General features: G+C 47.4%; 1 protein-coding gene across 1 annotated transcript in view; it reads right to left on the bottom strand.

Moving 5' to 3' along the window:
* Window positions 1–11,463: 11,463 nt before the first annotated feature.
* LOC139250656 (uncharacterized protein C6orf118-like) overlaps window positions 11,464–18,946 on the bottom strand; it is a 34,465-nt gene continuing 26,982 nt past the window's right edge. The window contains exon 5 of the mRNA XM_070873020.1: window positions 11,464–13,972. Coding sequence (XP_070729121.1) covers window positions 13,925–13,972 — 48 coding nt within the window. The 3' untranslated portion in view covers window positions 11,464–13,924. The remainder of the gene's footprint in view (window positions 13,973–18,946) is intronic.

The following is an 18,946-nucleotide window of genomic DNA, read 5'->3' on the forward strand; positions in this document are numbered from 1 at the left end:
GGTAAGGACCAGCATTTATTGCCCATCTCTAGTTGCTCTGAGAAGATGGTGGTGGGCTGCCTTCTTACAGTCCGTGTGGTGACGGTGTCCCGCAATGCTGTTAAGAACATAAGAAATACGGGCAGGAGTAGGCCATACGGCTCCTCGAGCCTGCTCCGCCATTCAATAAGATCATGGCTGATCATCCACCTCAACTCCACTTTCCCGCCTGATCTCCATATCCCTTGATTCCCCTGGACTCCAAAAATCTATCTCTTTCAGCCTTGAATATATTCAGAGACTCAGCATCCACAGCCCTCTGGGGCAGAGAATTCCAAAGGCTCACAACCCTCTGAGTGAAGAAATTCCTCCTCATCTCTGTCTTAAATGGCCGATCCCCTATCCTGAGACTGTGCCCCCTAGTTCTGGACTCTCCAGCCAGGGGGAAACAACCTCCCAGCATCTACCCTGTCAATCTCCTTCAGAATCTTATATGTTTTAATGAGATCACCTCTCATTCTTCTAAACTCCAGAGAGAATAGGACATGGCGAGGCCTCGCAAATGCCGGTTTTCGGGGCGCAATGCGCATGCGCCGAAATCCAGCTTTTCTCATCTGTCAAGATTTCTCCAGACAGATCCTCTGCATCCATGGGAGAAGGACATCTGCGCGGGAGAGATTGGGCTATTTGTCCAACTCAAGCCCAGCAAATGTCATTCAAACTTTTACTCCTGGTAAAAGCAGGCGCATATCTTACTTTTAGCAGCGTAACAGTTTTAAAACATATAAAAATTACATTTAAATACTCAATTTTATATTAAAAACCCTGTCCATTATGGTAAATTTATTTTTAACACTATTAAAACAGTAAAAAAAATTCCAAAAATATTTTTTTCTGAAACATTTAATTTCAATTAATGTTAAATATGTGAGGTGTTTTATTTATTTATTATGCTGTGTTTCAGTGTTTTAGGGGTTATTCTCATTGATAGTAATGGGAACTCGTACAAATGGAGTTCCCATTTTTATCAATGAGAATACTGCGTCGTGATTGGTGGTCCAGGCCCACGTGACTCCAGCTTGTACGTACGTATCTGAAAGGCATCCCCCCCATGCACTGCGCAGTGAATCTAGGCCTCCGACCAGGATCCCACGTCTCTCCGGGACCACCAGGTACTTTCATAGATTTTTTGGGGGTCGATGGTGTTCATACGAAGGAAGCCTCCGACGGCAATTTCCCCTCCAATCTCTCATCATTGAGCAGCCCTCTCATCCCAGAAATCAATCTAGTGAACCTCCGTTGTACCGCCACCAAGGCAAGTATATCCTTCCTTAGATAAGGAGTCCAAAACTGTGCACAGTACTCCAGGTGTGGTCTCACCAAGGCCCTGTACAGTTGTAGCAAGATTTCCTCACTCTTATACTCCAGGAGTTCCAGGATTCTGACTCACATTTGAACTCACGACCTCTGGTTTGCTGATCCAGTATCATAGCTGCTAGGGGTTGCCCAGTTTTCAAGGAGCAAAAGGTGCAGCCAAGGAGACAAGGCTGAAGGAGATCATCGAAATAAGGTGGGGCACGACCTCGAGGCAATTACATGACAGGACACGGGTCTTGAAAGTGATTTGTTGGGGAACAGGGAGCCAAGAGAGCCAGGCAGAGGACAAGAACATATTGCAGCAGCATTTTAAGCAGCTTTTAGATTTCTAACATTCAGGATTATGTAGCGATCAGATAAATTCAATTCCTTTCAACCACCCTGGAAACTACACAGGGGTTAGCATTTGTAACAGTGTGGTACGCCATTTAGACAGTGAGTATTTAGGAATTATTTTTACACTGCATTACACCCAGATATGTATACAGTGTATAACAATTTTTAATATGCTGTTTTGTGAAATGGAAATGGGTCAGAAAACAAAACTCCATAGAGTATAGGCCCATCTCTCATCATAAGACAGCCCTCTCGTCCCAGGAATCAATCCAGCGAACCTCCGTTGTACCGCCTCCAAAGCAAGTATATCCTTCCTTCAATAAGGAGACCAAAACTGTGCACAGTACTCCAGGGGTGGTCTCACCAAGGCCCTGTACAATTGTAGCAAGACTTCCATACTCTTATACTCCAACCCCCTTGCAATAAAGGCCAGCATGCCATTTGCCTTCCTTATTGCTTGCTGTACCTGCATGCTAGCTTTCTGCGTTTCTTGCACAAGGACACCCAAATCTCTCTCAACACCATTTAAATGTTTCTCACCATTTAAAATAGATTCTGTTTTTCTATTCTTCCTACCAAAGTGAATAACCTCACATTTCCCTACATTATACTCCATCTGCCACCTTGCTGCCCACTCACTTAGTCTATCTATATCCCTTTGCAGTCACTTTGTGTTCTCCTCACAGCTTACTGTCCCACCTAGCTTTGTATCATCAGCAAACGTAGATACATTACACTCGGTCCCTTCATCTAGGTCATGAATATAGATTGTAAATAGCTGAGGCCCCAGCACTGATCCTTGCAGAACCCCACTAGTTACAGCCTGCCAACCTGAAAAAGACCCATTTATCCCTACTCTCTGTTTTCTGTCCGTTAACCAATCCTCTATTCATGCTAATACATTACCTCCAATCCCATGAGCCCTTATCTTGGGTAATAACCTTTTATGTGGCACCTTATCAAATACCTTTTGGAAATCCAAATATACTACATCCACTGGTTCCCCTTTATCTAGCCTGCTAGTTACATCCTCAAAAAATGAATACATTTTTCAAACACAATTTCCCTTTCATAAAATCATGTTGACTACCGAATCATGTTATGATTATCTAAGTGCCCTGTTACCACTTCCTTAACAATGGATTCCAGCATTTTCCCGATAACTGATGTCAGGCTAACTGGCCTGTAGTTCCCTGTTTGCTCTCTCCATCCTTTCTTGAATAGCGGGGTTACATTTGCTACCTTCCAATCCGCTGAGACTGTTCTCGAGTCGAGGGAATTTTGGAAAATCAAAACCAGTGCATCCACTATGTCTGCAGCCACCTCTTTTAGATGGAATACGCTTTGGGACATCCTGTGGGTGTGTAACGCGCTATAGAAATACAAGTTCTTTCTTTTTTACGGAGCTTTGCAATGCACAAAAACCTTAGGGTGATATTGTATTGTCACTGCAGCATAAAAGAAGCCTGCGGACAAGCAGTACCGCATGGGTATTATCACACTAGTCTGCTGATCACAACCATCGCCTAAGATACTGTGACATACAGTTTCAACTTTCATTTTTTTCCAAAAGTTTCCCAACATAAGAAATAAGAGCAGGAGTAGGCCATTTGGCATTTGAGCCTGCTGGACTCGAGACGCGATTGAAGAGTTAGCAATTTTGAAACACATTACCTTGTGTTGATCCAGTGGCTGGGACTCCAGGAGTGACGTGAGGTACACATCGTATTCAGCCTGAGGGGTACAGATTCAGAGAGGCAAACCGGAAAATGTAAAAATAGAAAAAATATACAGCACATTACGGGGATTAAACTGTAGTAACAATCAACTGTGCAAACCAACAATATAGTTCCTACAAGAGAGACTGAAAAAGGGGAGGGAAGAGGCATGAGAGGGAAAGAAATGGGGAAGTGGAAGGAGAGAGTTGGGACGGGAGAAAGATGGGACGAGGGAAAGGCGGGAGCGAGAGGGAGGATGGGGAGGGGAAAAAGTGGGAGGGGGAAAGGTGGGAGGTGGGAGGGGGTCAGGTTGGAGGGGGGAGGGGGACAGGTTGGAGTGGGAGGGGTAAGGTTGGAGGGTGGAGGGGTCAGGTTGGAGGGGGGAGGGGTCAGGTTGGAGGGGGGAGGGGTCAGAATGTAAATTCTTGGATTCTTTTACCTCAATCTGGTTCAGTAAAATTACTGAGTCGAATACCTCTTGTGCTTTGAACAAAGCAATCTTTATTACCGGCCAGTAAGACCTATCAGACAGAAGATATACTCTCTGGATAGAGCGTACACACTCCCTATGGATAGGTGAAGTTACATCGTAAAGCGTCAACAGTTATACAGTTTTGAAATCAGATAACAAAATACAATTGGATTGACAGTCTAACTCAGTCACTCATTAGTCAATCTATATGAGATGTTTTTTCTTCAAAGCTCAAGTATTGCCTCTAAATGTTTCAATCTAGTGGTGTGACTATTAACTGAGACCTTGCAATTCTGCAGATTTATTTCATGTTACAATTAGATGTTATTGGCAGGATTTAGTGACTTGAAACCTTGAGAAAGACTGTTAGCTATGCTGATGTTGCACTATTTGCAATCTGACATTCTCCCAGCTATTCTTCCATGGCTTATACATGTTCATATATCCCGTTTACTTTACTGTCCTTAATTCCATATATTCCGTTCAGATATCCACAAGGTTGGAGGGTGGAGGGGGAAAGGTTGGAGGGGGAGGGGGACAGGTTGGAGGGGGGAGGGATCAGGTTGGAGGGGGGAGGGGACAGGTTGGAGGGGGGAGGGGAGGGTGGGTCAAAGATATATGAGGAGGAGAAAGGTGCAGGATGTGCAGGAAAGTTGAGGGGTGAAGATTGGAGAGAGGGCAGCGGAGGAAGGGGATGCTCTCACTTCGCCCTCTCCTAAGGAGGGAGGCCTCACCCTCAATCCCCCTCCTCCCCTTTCTTCCTATCTGTTTCCCTCCGAGAGGCTTTGATTGCTGTCAAAATTCATCTTTTTGTGAAAAAAACAAATGAGAATGCAGAAAGAAATCCATGCCTCTCTCTCCCTTTATCTGTGTCTATCTCTCTGTCACTTTCTCTCGATCTCTGCCTCACGGTTAGCACTGACCATTTCAAAAAATACAGGTGATAATTCATTAGTTTCAAAATTAAACTCGACTTTTTTTTTATAATTGAAGCAACTTTAAATAAAGAAAACTTTCTTTTTATTCCCCTCCCCAGTGGTGGTGAGTTTTTTTGGAAATTGAAGTAATATTAAGTGAAGCCACGCATTCTCTCTTTCAGCTTGATACATTTTCTAAAATTTCTGACACAAAAGCATGTGTCACAGAACATTATCATTTTTCTCTCTCCAACACACACTGCCTCAGTTTTAACTCGATATTGTTGTTACCTCAATAAAGCTTTTGAAACTGCCCCCTTCTTTTTCAAAATTATTTGAAGAAAAACTCCTGAGCAGGAAGTACTAAAAGTAAAATATTCCATTAGTATAGCCGACTGAATGGCACTGATGCATCCTGAAAAGTTAGGTACTGCAAGATTCAGTGTTGGGACCCCAGCTATTTTAATGATTTAGACAAAGGAATTGAATGTAATATCTCCAAGTTTGCAGATGACACTAAGCTGGGTGGCGGTGTGAGCTGTGAGGAGGATGCTAAGAGGCTGCAGGGTGACTTGGACAGGTTAGGTGAGTGGGCAAATGCATGGCTGTTGCAGTATAATGTGGATAAGTCTGAGGTTATCCAGTTTGGTGGCAAAAACAGGAAGGCAGAATATTATCTGAATGGTGACAGATTAGGAAAAGGAGAGGTGCAACGAGACCTGGATGTCATGGTACATCAGTCATTGAAAGATGGCATGCAGGTACAGCAGGCAGTTCAGAAAGCAAATGGCATGTTGGCCTTCATAGCGAGAAGATTTGAATGGTGGTGCAGGCTCGAAGGGCCGAATGGCCTGCCCCTGCATCTATTTTCTATGTTTCTATGTACACTGTACATGGTCAGACTGTATAATCCAAAATCAGCTCACAGAATCACTGAGCAAATGTGCCAATTCCAGGATATTTGAGGGGTGAAATAGCCCTCCACACCAAACGGGGCAGATCATTCGAATTAGATGATTATTCTCCGCCCAAATCCTTCATGACGCCCCTACGCATAACCCGGACGGAAGTTGACCGGGAATTCATGTCGCATATTGCGATGTGCAGTATAATAGCGAGGACCATTGGCATCTTGAAACAGCATTTCCGATGCCTGGACCATTCCAGAGGCTACTTGCAATACTCCCCTGAGATTGTCGGTCAGTTCACTGTTGTGTGCTGCATGCTGCATAACTTAGCCATCATGAGGCAGCAGCAGCTGGTAGTAGAAGACCCACCTGAGGTGATGAGAGTGGCTGATGATAATGATGTGTAAGATGCAAGTGATGAGGAGGACGAGGGCGAGGAAGCCATGCAACTACCTGGACCCGGAGCACGACGGCGGAGGAGGGAGGGCCGTTGTGCCCCTTTAACGATTGCTCGAGTCTTGCGCCAGCAGCTCATCTGTGAACGCTTTGCTGCCTGAAGGCCCAGCGGCAACTATTCCACATGGACCATGTTTACTGTTTGGTCCTGTTCTGTAATGTTGTGTTGTGTTAATGGAACAAATGATGGAAATGATTCTTCTTTAGTTCAAAAAGTTGTGTTAATAATGGAACAAATGATGAAAATGATTCAGTTATAATTTAAAATATATTTTATTCAAAAGTTTAACAAACATTTGTTTATACTTAGCTTTAATAAAAATATTCCTGTATCAAACTTTAAAGTTTTCAGTTAAGATCACTTACAAACTCTAAGATCACTTACAAACTTTTAAACTTGTAAATTTACATAACTTACAATAAACTTTTAATTTTAGAACAGTTACAACAGTAACAACAATAATAACGACAACAACAGCAGCAAAGAAAGGCTGCACCCATCTCTCCTCCACTTTATTCTAAGACTGCCCGCTGCGCTTGGCCTTGGTGACTCCACCCCTGCCCGCAGGAGGTGGCGCAGCGTTTCTCGGGTTGGTACCAAGCTTATTCTTTCAAACATCTTGGGTAATGTGCACTTCTTGAGGGGGACGTGGGCAGGTGGTAATGTGGAAGGCCTGGCTTGGGACTCTTCAGAGGCTAGTCTGGGGATTGAAGTGGGAGTGGCAGTTGGGCCTCTTCAGAGGCTAGTCTGGGGATTGAAGTGGGACTGTCAATGGGCGCGGGGTCTGAATGTGTTCCCTTATTGCAGCAGCTAACTCCGACATTCCCTCCCTCATGTGCCCCGACAGCGTCGCAACTGCCTGCAACGTTCCCTCCCTCATGTTCACCGATAGTGTATCAGCTACCTGCGACATTCCCTCCCTCATGTGCCCTGACAGTATATCAGCTACCTGCGACATTCCCTTCCTCATGTGCCCTGACAGTGTGTCAACTACCTGTGACTTTCCCTCCCTCATGTTCACCGACAGTGTATCAGCTACCTGCGACATTCCCTCCCTCATGTGCCCTGACAGTATATCAGCTACCTGCGACATTCCCTTCCTCATGTTCACCGACAGTGTATCAGCTACCTGCGACATTCCCTCCCTCATGTGCCCTGACAGTGTGTCAACTACCTGTGACTTTCCCTCCCTCATGTTCACCGACAGTGTATCAGCTACCTGCGACATTCCCTCCCTCATGTGCCCTGACAGTATATCAGCTACCTGTGACTTTCCCTCCCTCATGTTCACCGACAGTGTATCAGCTACCTGCGACATTCCCTTCCTCATGTGCCCTGACAGTATATCAGCTACCTGCGACATTCCCTTCCTCATGTGCACCCACAGTGTTTATATTTCTCGTGAGAGTGTTGTTACTTCTCCTGACAGTCCCGATACCTCATCACCCACCCATTGATTGTGTCCAGGAGTGATCGTGTAAGGTCAATGCTCTCCGCACTCATTGCCGTCATCTGAACCACATCTGTTAGATCCTGCACCTCAGGAGAGCGCTGTCGAGCTCTCCTTCCCCTCCTCACCCTGGGTGTGGCTCGCTGCATCACACTGGGACCTTCAGCCTCGGACGGTGGGGTCCTGGGTGTGACTCGCTGCATCCCACGGGGAACGCAGCCTCGGACAGTGGGGCCCTGGGTGTGTCTCGCTGCATCCCACTGGGACACGCAGCCTCGGACAGTGGGGCCCTGGGTGTGACTCGCTGCAACCCACTGGGACCCGCAGCCTCGGACAGTAGGGTCCTGGGTGTGGTTCGCTGCATCCCACGGGGAACGCAGCCTCGGACAGTGGGGCCCTGGGTGTGCCTCGCTGCACCCCACTGGGACACACCGCCTCGGACAGTGGGGTCCTGGGTGTGCCTCGCTGCACCCCACTGGGACACGCAGCCTCGGACGGTGGGGTCCTGGGTGTGGCTCGCTGCACCCCACTGGGACCCGCAGCCTCGGACGGTGGGGTCCTGGGTGTGCCTCGCTGCACCCCACTGGGACCGCAGCCTTGGACAGTGGGGTCCTGGGTGTGGCTCGCTGCACCCCACTGGGACACGCAGCCTCGGACAGTGAGGCCCTGGGTGTGCCTCGCTGCACCCCACTGGAACACACAGCCTCGGACAGTGGGAAACCACGGAATGTCCCAACACTAAAACCACTCAGGGAAGGGGCTGGCACCTCAATGGGCAGCTTCTGCACCTCCTCCAGAGTGAGTACAACAGTGGGGCCTTCATCCATCCTCTCCCCTTCACCCCCATGCTCTTGGTCTGGAAGGTGGGATTGGAAGATGACCTCCTCTTCGGGCTCGTCCGCGTCTGAATCTTCTTCTGCACCGTCAGGATTGGCCTCAAGTTCTGCAAAATATAACAGAACACTGGCAAATGGTTAGCAGCAGAGGAGGGGGCAGGGTGGGTGACATGAGTAGGCTCACAGCGCAGACAGCAGGCTGATTTGAAGGACCACAATGAATGATAGCACATTGCATCAACCGAAGTGTAGCTGAGAGAGACATCCCCAGGAACCAAAGCTAAGGCAATACTTAACGTTTAGGAAAGCCAAACTGTGGAATTTGCAGGACTTACCCTCTCCCTCGAGTGTGGGCCCAGCTTGTGCAATGGTGGTTGCTTTTCTCCAGGCAGGACCCATCAAAGCAGCGACCCTGTCTTCCAAGGGTGTCAGTGGCTGCAGATTTGCCGGGCATCCTCCTGTTCGAGTTCTTTCCCTTTTGTTGTGTGCCACTTTCCTCTGCAAAGATGAAAACATAACTTTTTAGAGAGGGTGTCTTTCTGCTGGGTGGGACATATACAGCTGGTCACATTTACAATTGCAATTCCATTGAATAAATGAAAATATTACTTACACTATCTACTTGACCAAGATCCTGCCACTTTTTACACTGGCCTCCAGACCTCGGGATGGTCACCATTGCTCAGTAATCTTCTGAAAGTTGGTTCCAGCGTTTCTTCATTTCTTTGGGTGGAACTTTTATGTGACCTCTGCTGGTGTCCAGCTCGTGCCATCAGTTACAGTAACTAGTGCCTCCACTTCATCCTGTTAGAAATTCTTGGTTCTTGCGCCGTGATGCATCTTGTATTGCAGCTCCGATTTTTCCAATGAGAATTCAAGTTCTCACACACAACTGGCTCTTTAACAATGGCCAAATACAGACCGGGAGCTGTACTGGGTATATGTGCCCATAGCAGTCACGTCAAAAACGGCCTTTTTTTTCACGCATGCGCAGAAGGGACATCATCGTTTTATCGGTGCAGACATTTGACTCCATCACCCGAGGTTACAGAACAGGCCTAGCAGCGCCAATTTAAAAAAATAGATCGGAGAAACTTGCTACTTTTTTTGGGGGAGTAGTCGGGGCCAAGAAAACGGGCGTAACTCTGGCAGTACGCCAAAAAACGTGATTGGGGAAAATTGAGCCCTATATTCTATGTGTCCTTACAGATAGTTCTTCATACAACTATTATAATTACAGCCATACCCATGCATCAGTTCTATAGGCAGCAGCCTCCAGATTAGGATAGATTAGGCCCTGGTGCAACAGACTAAATTCCATCCACTGGGGCTGCACGCAGCTTTGATTGTGATTAATGGGGCAATTAGCAGATGTTTTCAGTAAAACTGCAGGGGGTCATTTACAAGTGCGATTGTTTGCATTATTTGTAAAGGAAGTGGGTCCAGCAGGGAAATGAAAAGGGATTACAATCTCTCAAATGGCAGGCTCACATTTTATACATTTGTTTTTATTCACAAACCCTTTAAGGCAAATCAACCCTCGGTTTGTTCCCCTACACCTCCGGCACTTTCTCCTCCTTTCAGCATCTCACTCTATTCCACCCCTCCCACCTCTCGTTTAATGTTCTCGTTCTCTACCATCCACCCAAGTACCATAAACATTTTATTACCGAGATACCTTCACTGCTTTCCTCCCTCAGCCTCTGCACCGAACGACTCCTCGGTGATTTCAAGCTCCATCTCAATTCATCATGCTCTCTCTCCTCTGAGTTCACTAGCCTCTTATCCTCCCATAATCTCCCCCTCCATATTCCCAACCCATATTTACGGCGACTCCCTCAACCTTGCCATCTCTCGTGGCCTCACTACTCCCATCGTGTCAATCGCAGATAAGGCCATCTCTGCCCACTTCCTCGTATCGCTCTCCACCCACATCCAACCCCCACCCCTACCTCCTGTGTCCTCCCCTGGAAAAAACTCTCTGCCAACTCGATCACAACGGCACTTATCAACTCCCAACTGTCCAACCTTTGGCCCTCCATTCACCACGACGTTTCTGCAGCTACCGACCTGCTCAATCACACCCTCACCACCACCTTTGATGCCCTAGTCCCTGTTAAAACCATTGCTCTCTCTCACCCTGGCCGTTCCCCCTGGTACAACCCTGACCTTCGCTCCCTTAAGTCCAAGGGGCGCAGAATTGAACAGATATGGCTGGTTAAGCCATTCACTGCCAGATCTGGCTGGATCACATAAAGCACTATCAGGGTCTGTTCTCGTCTGCCAGAATCGCTCACTATTCCACAATCGTCCTGGAATGCAAAGATAAACTCCAGCTTCTATTCTTCACTGCTAACCGTATGGATGAGACGGGATGTGGGAAGAATGTTCCCGATGTTCGGGAAGTCCAGAACCAGGGGACACAGTCTTCGGATTCGGGGTAGGTCATTTAGGACTAAGATGGGGAGAAACTTCTTCACTCAGAGAGTTGTTAACCTGTGGAATTCCCTGCCGCAGAGCGTTGTTGATGCCAGTTCATTGGATATATTCAAGAGGGAGTTAGATATGGCCCTTACGGCTAAAGGGATCAATGGGTATGGAGGGAAAGCAGGAAAGGAATACTGAGGTGAATGATCAGCCATGATCTTATTGAATGGTGGTGCAGGCTCGAAGGGCCGAATGGCCTACTCCTGCACCTATTTTCTATGTTTCTATGTATTCTTAAAGCCCTCTCCCCAGCCTCACCTCTGACAGTAAGTGTGAGGAGCTTTGTCTCTAAGACTGAGACCATCTGGTCAGCTGCCTCTGTCTCTTCCCTTCCTTCCCCTAGCCCACCGGGCCAAACTTCCTCGAAGGATCCCCCTGCCCTAGCCCTGACCTCACATCTTTCTCCAGTTTCTCTCCGATCCCCCCTCGTTACCTATCCTTTCCATGAGACCCACTTCCTGCTCCCTTGACCCTATTCCCACCAAACTACTGATCACCTCAGCTTTTTTTCTGACTCCCATGTTAGCTGACATTGTTATCGGTTCTCTCTCCTCGGGCACTGTCCCCCTCTCCCTCAAATCTGACGTCATCACCCCTCTCCTCATAAAAACAACCCTTGACCCTTACGTCCTTGCAAACTAATGCCCTATCTCCAACCTCCCTTTCCTCTCCAAAGTCCTTGAACGTATTGTCACCTCCCAAATCCGCGCTCATCTTAACCGCAATTCCATGTTTCAATCCCTCCAATCCGGTTTCCGCGCCTGCCACAATACTGAAACGGCTCTCATCAAAGTCACAAATTACACCCTGTGTGACTGTGACAAAAACAAACGATCCCTCCTCGTCCTTCTGGACCTGTCTGCAGCCTTCGTCACGGGTGACCACTCCATCCTCCTCCAACACCTCTCCACCGTCGTCCAGCTAGGTGGGACTGCACTCGCCTGGTTCCATTCTTATCTATCTAATCGTAGCCAGAGAATCACCAGCAAAGGCTTCTCTTCCCATCCCCACATCGTTACCTCTGGTGTCCCCCAAGGATCTATCCTTGGCCCCCTCCTATTTCTCATCTACATGTTGCCCCTTGGCGACATCCAAAAACACAGCGTCAGTTTCCACATGTACGCTGACGACACCCAGCTCTACCTCACCACCACTGCTCTCGACCCCTCCACGGTCTCTAAATTGTCAGATTGCTTGTCCAATAACCAGTTCTGGATGAGCAGAAATTTTCTCTGATTAAATATTGGGAAGACCGAAGCCATTGTTTTCGGTCCCTGCCCCAAACTCGGTTCCCTAGCCACTGACACTATGCCTCTCCCCAACTCCTGTCTGAGGCTGAACCACACTGTTCACAACCTAGGTGTCATATTTGACCCTGAATGAGCTTCCGACCACATATCAGCAGCATAACTAAGAATGCCTATTTCCACCTCCGTAACATCGCCCATCTCCGCCCTTGCCTCAGCTCATCCGCTGCTGAAGCCTTCATCCATGCCTTCGTTACCTCTAGACTTGACTATTTCAACGCACTCCTGGCTGGTCTCCCACATTCTGCCCTAAGTAAACGTGAGGTGATCCAAAACTCGGCAGCCCGTGTCTGAACTGACACCAAGTCCCGCTCACCCATCACCCCTGTGCTCACTGACCTACATTGACTAACGGTTAAGCAATACGTGAATTTCAAAATTCTCATCCTTGTTTTCAAATCTCTCCATGCCTTCACCCCTCCCTATCTCTGTCATTTCCTTCAATCCCACAATCCTCCGAGATATTTGAGCTCCTCTAATTCTGCCCTCTTGAACATCCCTAATTATAATTGCTCAACCATTGGTAGCCGTGCCTTCTGTTGCCTAGACCCTAAGTTCTAGAACTCCCTCCCTAAACCTCTCCACCTCTCTATCCCCCTTTACGACGTTCCTTAAAACCTACCTCACTGACCAAGCTTTTGGTCACCTGGCCTAATTTCTCCTTATGTGGCTCAGTGTCAAATTTTTTGTCTCATGATCCTCCAGTGAAGCGCCTTGGGACATGTTACTACGTTAAAGGCGCTATATAAATACTTTTTGTTGTTGTTGATGACACAGCATTTGATGGAGACATTATAAAGGAATTTCGACAAATTTTCGACAAAAGATTGGTAACCAATAGTTTGCGTGCTTATGGTTAAAAATGCATGGAAGAAAGAAAAGTCACTCAACTCATCCAGGCCACTCCTTCCAACAGATCATGCACAATTTACCATCATGGACTCTCTCAACTTATTTAATCTCCCATGCGAGGTGAACAAGCTTAGCTAGAACAGATGTAATGCTGTGGGCGCCTGATATGGAGACAGCACTTTATACAGGAACTATTTGGTCCATCATCATCATCATAGGCAGTCCCTCGGAATCGAGGAAGACTTGCTTCCACTCCTGAAGTGAGTTCTTTGGTGGTTGAACAGTGCAATATGAGAGCCACAGTCCCTGTCACAGGTGGGACAGATAGTCATTGAGGGAAGGGGTGCGTGGGACTGGTTTGCCGCACGCTCTTTCCGCTGCCTGCGCTTCATTTCTGCATGCTCTCTGTTATGTATGCAACTCTATGTAACCAGTAGTATACCGCCACCAGAGGGCATACCTGTTGGAGTCCAACGGGATCCCAGCATACCTTGGGAGCACTGTAGATAAGCACTCTGGAGTTAGAATAAAGGAACTAAGGTCACATTTACTCACATCTACAATACTCAGTTACATTACTTTATTTGAGACATAACAACTGGCGACGAGATAACGAACCACCATGCAAAAATGCAGAGAACTGTTGGCATCCTGGAGAAATTCTCAGAAGGGGACGATTGGTAGGCCTTCATGGAGCGACTCGATCAATACTTCGTGGCCAACGAGCTGGAAGGGACCGTAAACACTGCCAAACGAAGGGCGATCCTCCTCACCGTCTGCAGGGCAACAACCTATGGCCTCATGAAGAATCTTCTCGCTCCAGTGAAATCAACAGCCAAATCGTATGAAGAACTGTGTACGCTGGTCCGGGAGCACCTAAATCCGAAGGAGAGCGTTGTGATGGCAAGGTATCGGTTCTACACATGTCAAAGGTCTGAAGGCCAGGAACTGGCGCGCTACATCGCCAAACTAAGGCGCCTTGCAGGACATTGCGAATTCGATGGATTCCTGGAGCAAATGCTAAGAGACTTTTTCGTGCTTGGCATTGGCCATGAGGTTATCCTTCGCAAACTATTGACTGCTGAAACACCGAACCTGCGCAAAGCTGTAACGATAGCCCAGGCATTTATGACCACCAGCGATAACACCAAACAAATTTCGCAGCATAAAGAGATTTTGGCAAGTACTGTACACAAAGTAACGTCGTTTACAGGCAGGAATGCAAATGGCAGAACATACTGGGGGACTGGGAGAAATTTAGAATTCAACAGAAGAGGACAAAGGGTTTAATTAAGAGGGGGGAAATAGAGTCCAAGAGGAAGCTTGCAGGAAACATAAAAACTGACTGCAAAAGCTTCTATAGATATGTGAAGAGAAAAAGATTAGTGAAGACAAACGTAGGTCCTTTGCAGTCGGATTCAGGTGAATTTATAATGGGGAACAAAGAAATGGCAGACCAATTGAACCAATACTTCGGTTCTGTCTTCAAGAGGGAAGACACAAATAACCTTCCGAATGTACTAGGGGGCAGTGGGTCTAGTGAGAAGGAGGAACTGAAGGATATCCTTATTAGGCGGGAAATTGTGTTTGGGAAATTGATGGGATTGAAGGCCAATAAATCCCCAGGGCCTGATAGTCTGCATCCCAGAGTACTTAAGGAAGTGGCTCCAGAAATAGTGGATGCATTGGCGATCATTTTCCAACAGTCTATCGACTCTGGATCAGTTCCTATGGACTGGAGGGTAGCTAATGTAACCCCACTTTTTAAAAAAGGAGGGAGAGAAAAGCCTGACATCAGGAGTGGGGAAAATGTTGGAATCAATCATTAAGGATGAAATAGCAGCGCATTTGGAAAGCAGTGACAGGATCGGTCCAAGTCAGCATGGATTTATGAAAGGGAAATCATGTTTGACGAATCTTCTAGAATTTGTTAAGGATGTAACTAGCAGAGTGGACAAGGGAGAACCAGTGGATGTGGTGTATGTGGATTTTCAAAAGGCTTTTGACAAGGTCGCGCACAAGAGATTGGTGTGCAAAATCAAAGCGCATGGTCTTGGGGTAATGTACTGACGTGGATAGAGAACTGGTTGGCAGACAGGAAACAGAGAGTCAGGATAAACGAGTCCTTTTCAGAATGGCAGGCAGTGACTAGTGGAGTGTTGCAGGGCTCATTGCTGGCACCCCAGCTCTTTACAATATACATTAATGATTTAGATGAAGGAATTGAGTGTAATATCTCCAAGTTTGCAGATGACACTAAGCTGGGTGGCGGTGTGAGCTGTGAGGAGGATGCTAAGAGGCTGCAGGGTGACTTGGACAGGTTAGGTGAGTGGGCAAATGCATGGCAGATGCAGTATAATGTGGATAAATGTGAGGTTATCCATTTTGGGGGCAAAACCACGAAGGCAGAATATTATCTGAATGGCGGCAGATTAGGAAAAGGGGAGGTGCAACGAGACCTGGGTGTCATGGTTCATCAGTCATTGAAAGTTGGCACGCAGGTATAGCAGGCGGTGAAGAAGGCAAATGGTATGTTGGCCTTCATAGCTAGGGTTTTTGAGTATAGGAGCAGGGAGGACTTACTGCAGTTGTACAGGGCCTTAGTGAGGCCTCACCTGGAATATTGTGTTCAGTTTTGGTCTCCTAATCTGAGGAAGGACGTTCTTGCTGTTGAGGGAGTGCAGCGAAGGTTCACCAGACTGATTCCAGGGATGACGGAACTGACATATGAGGAGAGATTGGATCAACTGGGCCTTTATTCACTGGAGTTTAGAAGGATGAGAGGGGATCTCATAGAAACATATACGATTCTGACGGGACTGGAGAGGTTAGATGTGGGAAGAATGTTCCCGATGTTGGGGAAGTCCAGAACCAGGGGACATAGTCTTAGGATAAGGGGTAGGCCATTTAGGAGGAGAAACTTCTTCACTCAGAGAGTTGTTAACCTGTGGAATTCCCTGCTGCAGGGAGTTGTTGATGCCAGTTCATTGGATATATTCAAGGGGGAGTTAGATATGGCCCTTACGGCCAAGGGGATCAAGAGGTATAGTGAGAAAGCAGGTAAGGGGTACTGAGGGAGTGATCAGCCATGATCTTATTGAATGGTGGTGCAGGCTCGAAGGGCCGAATGGCCTACTCCTGCACCTATTTTCTGTGTTTCTATGTACACGCCTGCAGCTGCATGACCTCAGATGATCCAGAGTCTGCCATCAAGTGTGAATGCAAGGCAATTAACACCTTATTGGCGCTGCGGAGGCGATCATTGAGCCAATCAATGTTGCTTCAAACACTATGCGTACAAAGGCTGTGGAACAATGGGACACCTCCAACGAATGTGCAGACGAGCTGCAAACCCTGCAAACCACCACGTTGCAGAGGAAGACCGATCCATGGCGGATCAAACTGAACTAGAGTCTCAAACCTAGGAGGCAGAAGTGTATGGGGTACACATCTTCACCACGAAATGTTCACCGATCATGTTAAAAGTTGAACTGAACGGAATTCCAGTATCCATGGAACTGGACACGGGTGTGAGTCAGTCTATTATGAGCAAAAAGGCCTTCGACAGGCTGTGATGCAACAAGGCGCACATGCCCAAGCTGAGCCCTATTCACACCAAGCTGAGAACTTACACTAAAGAGCTGATCCCTGTAATTGGTAGCGCAGCAGTAAAAGTCTCCTATGATGGAGCAGTGCATGAACTCCCACTATGGATTGTACCAGGAGATGGCCCCACATTGTTCGGCAGAAGCTGGCTGGGAAAAATCCGCTGGAACTGGGATGACATCTGAGCGCTTTCGTCCGTCGACCACGCCTCATGTGCCCAGGTTCTGAGCAAGTTTCCGTCGTTATTTGAGCCAGGCATCGGAAGTTTCTTGGGGACGAAGGTGCAGATCCACTTGGTTCCCGGTACACGACCCATCCACCACAAGGCACGGGCGGTGCCGTATATGATGCGAGAGAAAGTGGAGATCGAGCTGGACAGGCTGCAACGAGAAGGCATCATCGCGCCGGTGTAGTTCAACGAGTGGGCCAGTCCGATTGTTCCGGTCCTCAAGAGCGATGGCACGGTCAGAATTTGTGGAGCCAATAATGCAGAACGGGCAGTCCAAATCATCAAGCAAATTTTGAAATGTGTGTCGGAAGGCTCCCTGCAGACTCGCCTGTCCCGAGTCCTGCTCAGCTACCGCACCAGACCCCACTCGCTCACCGGGGTTCCCCCAGCTGAACTGCTCATGAAAAGGGCGCTCAAAACTAGGCCCTCTCTTGTGCACCCTGATCTCCATGATCACGTCAAGGACAGGCGGCGTCAACAAAGCATGTATCATGATCACGCAAATTTGTCACGCGATATTGAAGTCAATGACCCTGTATTTGTGCTCAACTGTAGACATGGTCCCAAATGGCTTGCTGGCACTGTCATAGCCAAAGAAGGGAGTAGGATGTTTCAGGTCAAACTCACAAATGGACTAACTTGCAGAAAGCATTTGGACCAAACCAAACTGCGATTCACAGACAGCCACATGCAACCCGAAAAGGACACCACCAACTTTGACCCTCCGACACACACACAAGTGGCTGCCAACATCATGGTTGACCACAAAGCTGAACTCACCATCCCCAGCAGCCCAGCAAGCCCAGCGAAAACCAACCAACTCTCCTACACCTGCATTTGTACCAAGACAATCGACTATGGAGCAAAAGGCCCCAGATCGTATCACACTGTAAATAAGTGTACTATTGACTTTGGGAGGCAGTGATGTTATGTATGCAATCCTATGTAGCCAGCATTCTACCGTCACCAGAGGGCATACTTGTTGGAGTCCAAAGGGATCCCAGCATCCCTTGGGAGCACTGTATATAATCAGGCCTCCCATGCTGTATCATTATTCTGGAGTTAGAATAAAGGAACTAAGGTCACACTTACTCATGTCTACAGTACTCATTTACATAACTTTATTTGAGACATAACACTCTCGGTGTTGAGACTCGAGGTGCTCAGCGCCCTCTCGAATGCACTTTCTCCACTTCGGGCGGTCTTTGGCCAGGGTCTCCCAGGTGTCGGTGAGGATGTCGCACTTTATCAGGGAGGCTTTGAGGGTGTCCTTGTAACGTTTCCTCTGCCCACCTTTGGCTCATTTGCCGTGAAGGAGCTCCAAGTAGAGCACTTGCTTTGGGAGTCCCGTGTCTGGCATGTGAACTATGTGGCCTGCCCAGCAGAACTGATCGACTGTGGTCAGTGCTTCAATGCTGGGGATGTTGGCCTGATTGAGGACACTAATGTTGGTGCATCTGTCCTCCCACTGTTTGGTCCAACAGTGTGACCTAAACATTTTTTTTAATTAACTACAAAATAACCATGAACATAGTGCATTTATCAGCGGTGTGATGAAAGTGAACGGTAATTGGCACAGTAAAAGATTATTATAGAAAGGATTCCTACCTCCAGGAAAAGTCTAAGATTGGGCGGATCAGTTGTCAGATGGAATTTAACGTGAGGAAGCACAAGATAAGACATCTCAGGGAGAAAGAATAGTGGAAAGGACAAAGACATTAAGCGGTAACATTTCAAAAGGAGTAGCTGAGCAGAGAGTTAGGGGTTCAGATAAGGAAATCTTTAAAAGTGGAAGGGCAAGTTGCTAATGGTATGAAAAATTATGCATTCGCAATCCCAAAATAGAGTATAAAAGCAAAGAGATAATGTTAAACTTATACAAACGATTGGTTCGGTCGCTGTTAGAAAATGGTGTCCGGTTTTGGGTGCCTTATTTTCGGAAGGATGTGGAGGCCATGGAGAGGGTGCAGAGGGTTATCATGGACAAGAGGCCTTAGTCCTGAGGAGCGTTTAGA

Source organism: Pristiophorus japonicus, unplaced genomic scaffold, assembly GCF_044704955.1.
Source record: "Pristiophorus japonicus isolate sPriJap1 unplaced genomic scaffold, sPriJap1.hap1 HAP1_SCAFFOLD_405, whole genome shotgun sequence".
In the NCBI taxonomy this organism is placed as follows: Eukaryota; Metazoa; Chordata; class Chondrichthyes; family Pristiophoridae; genus Pristiophorus; species Pristiophorus japonicus.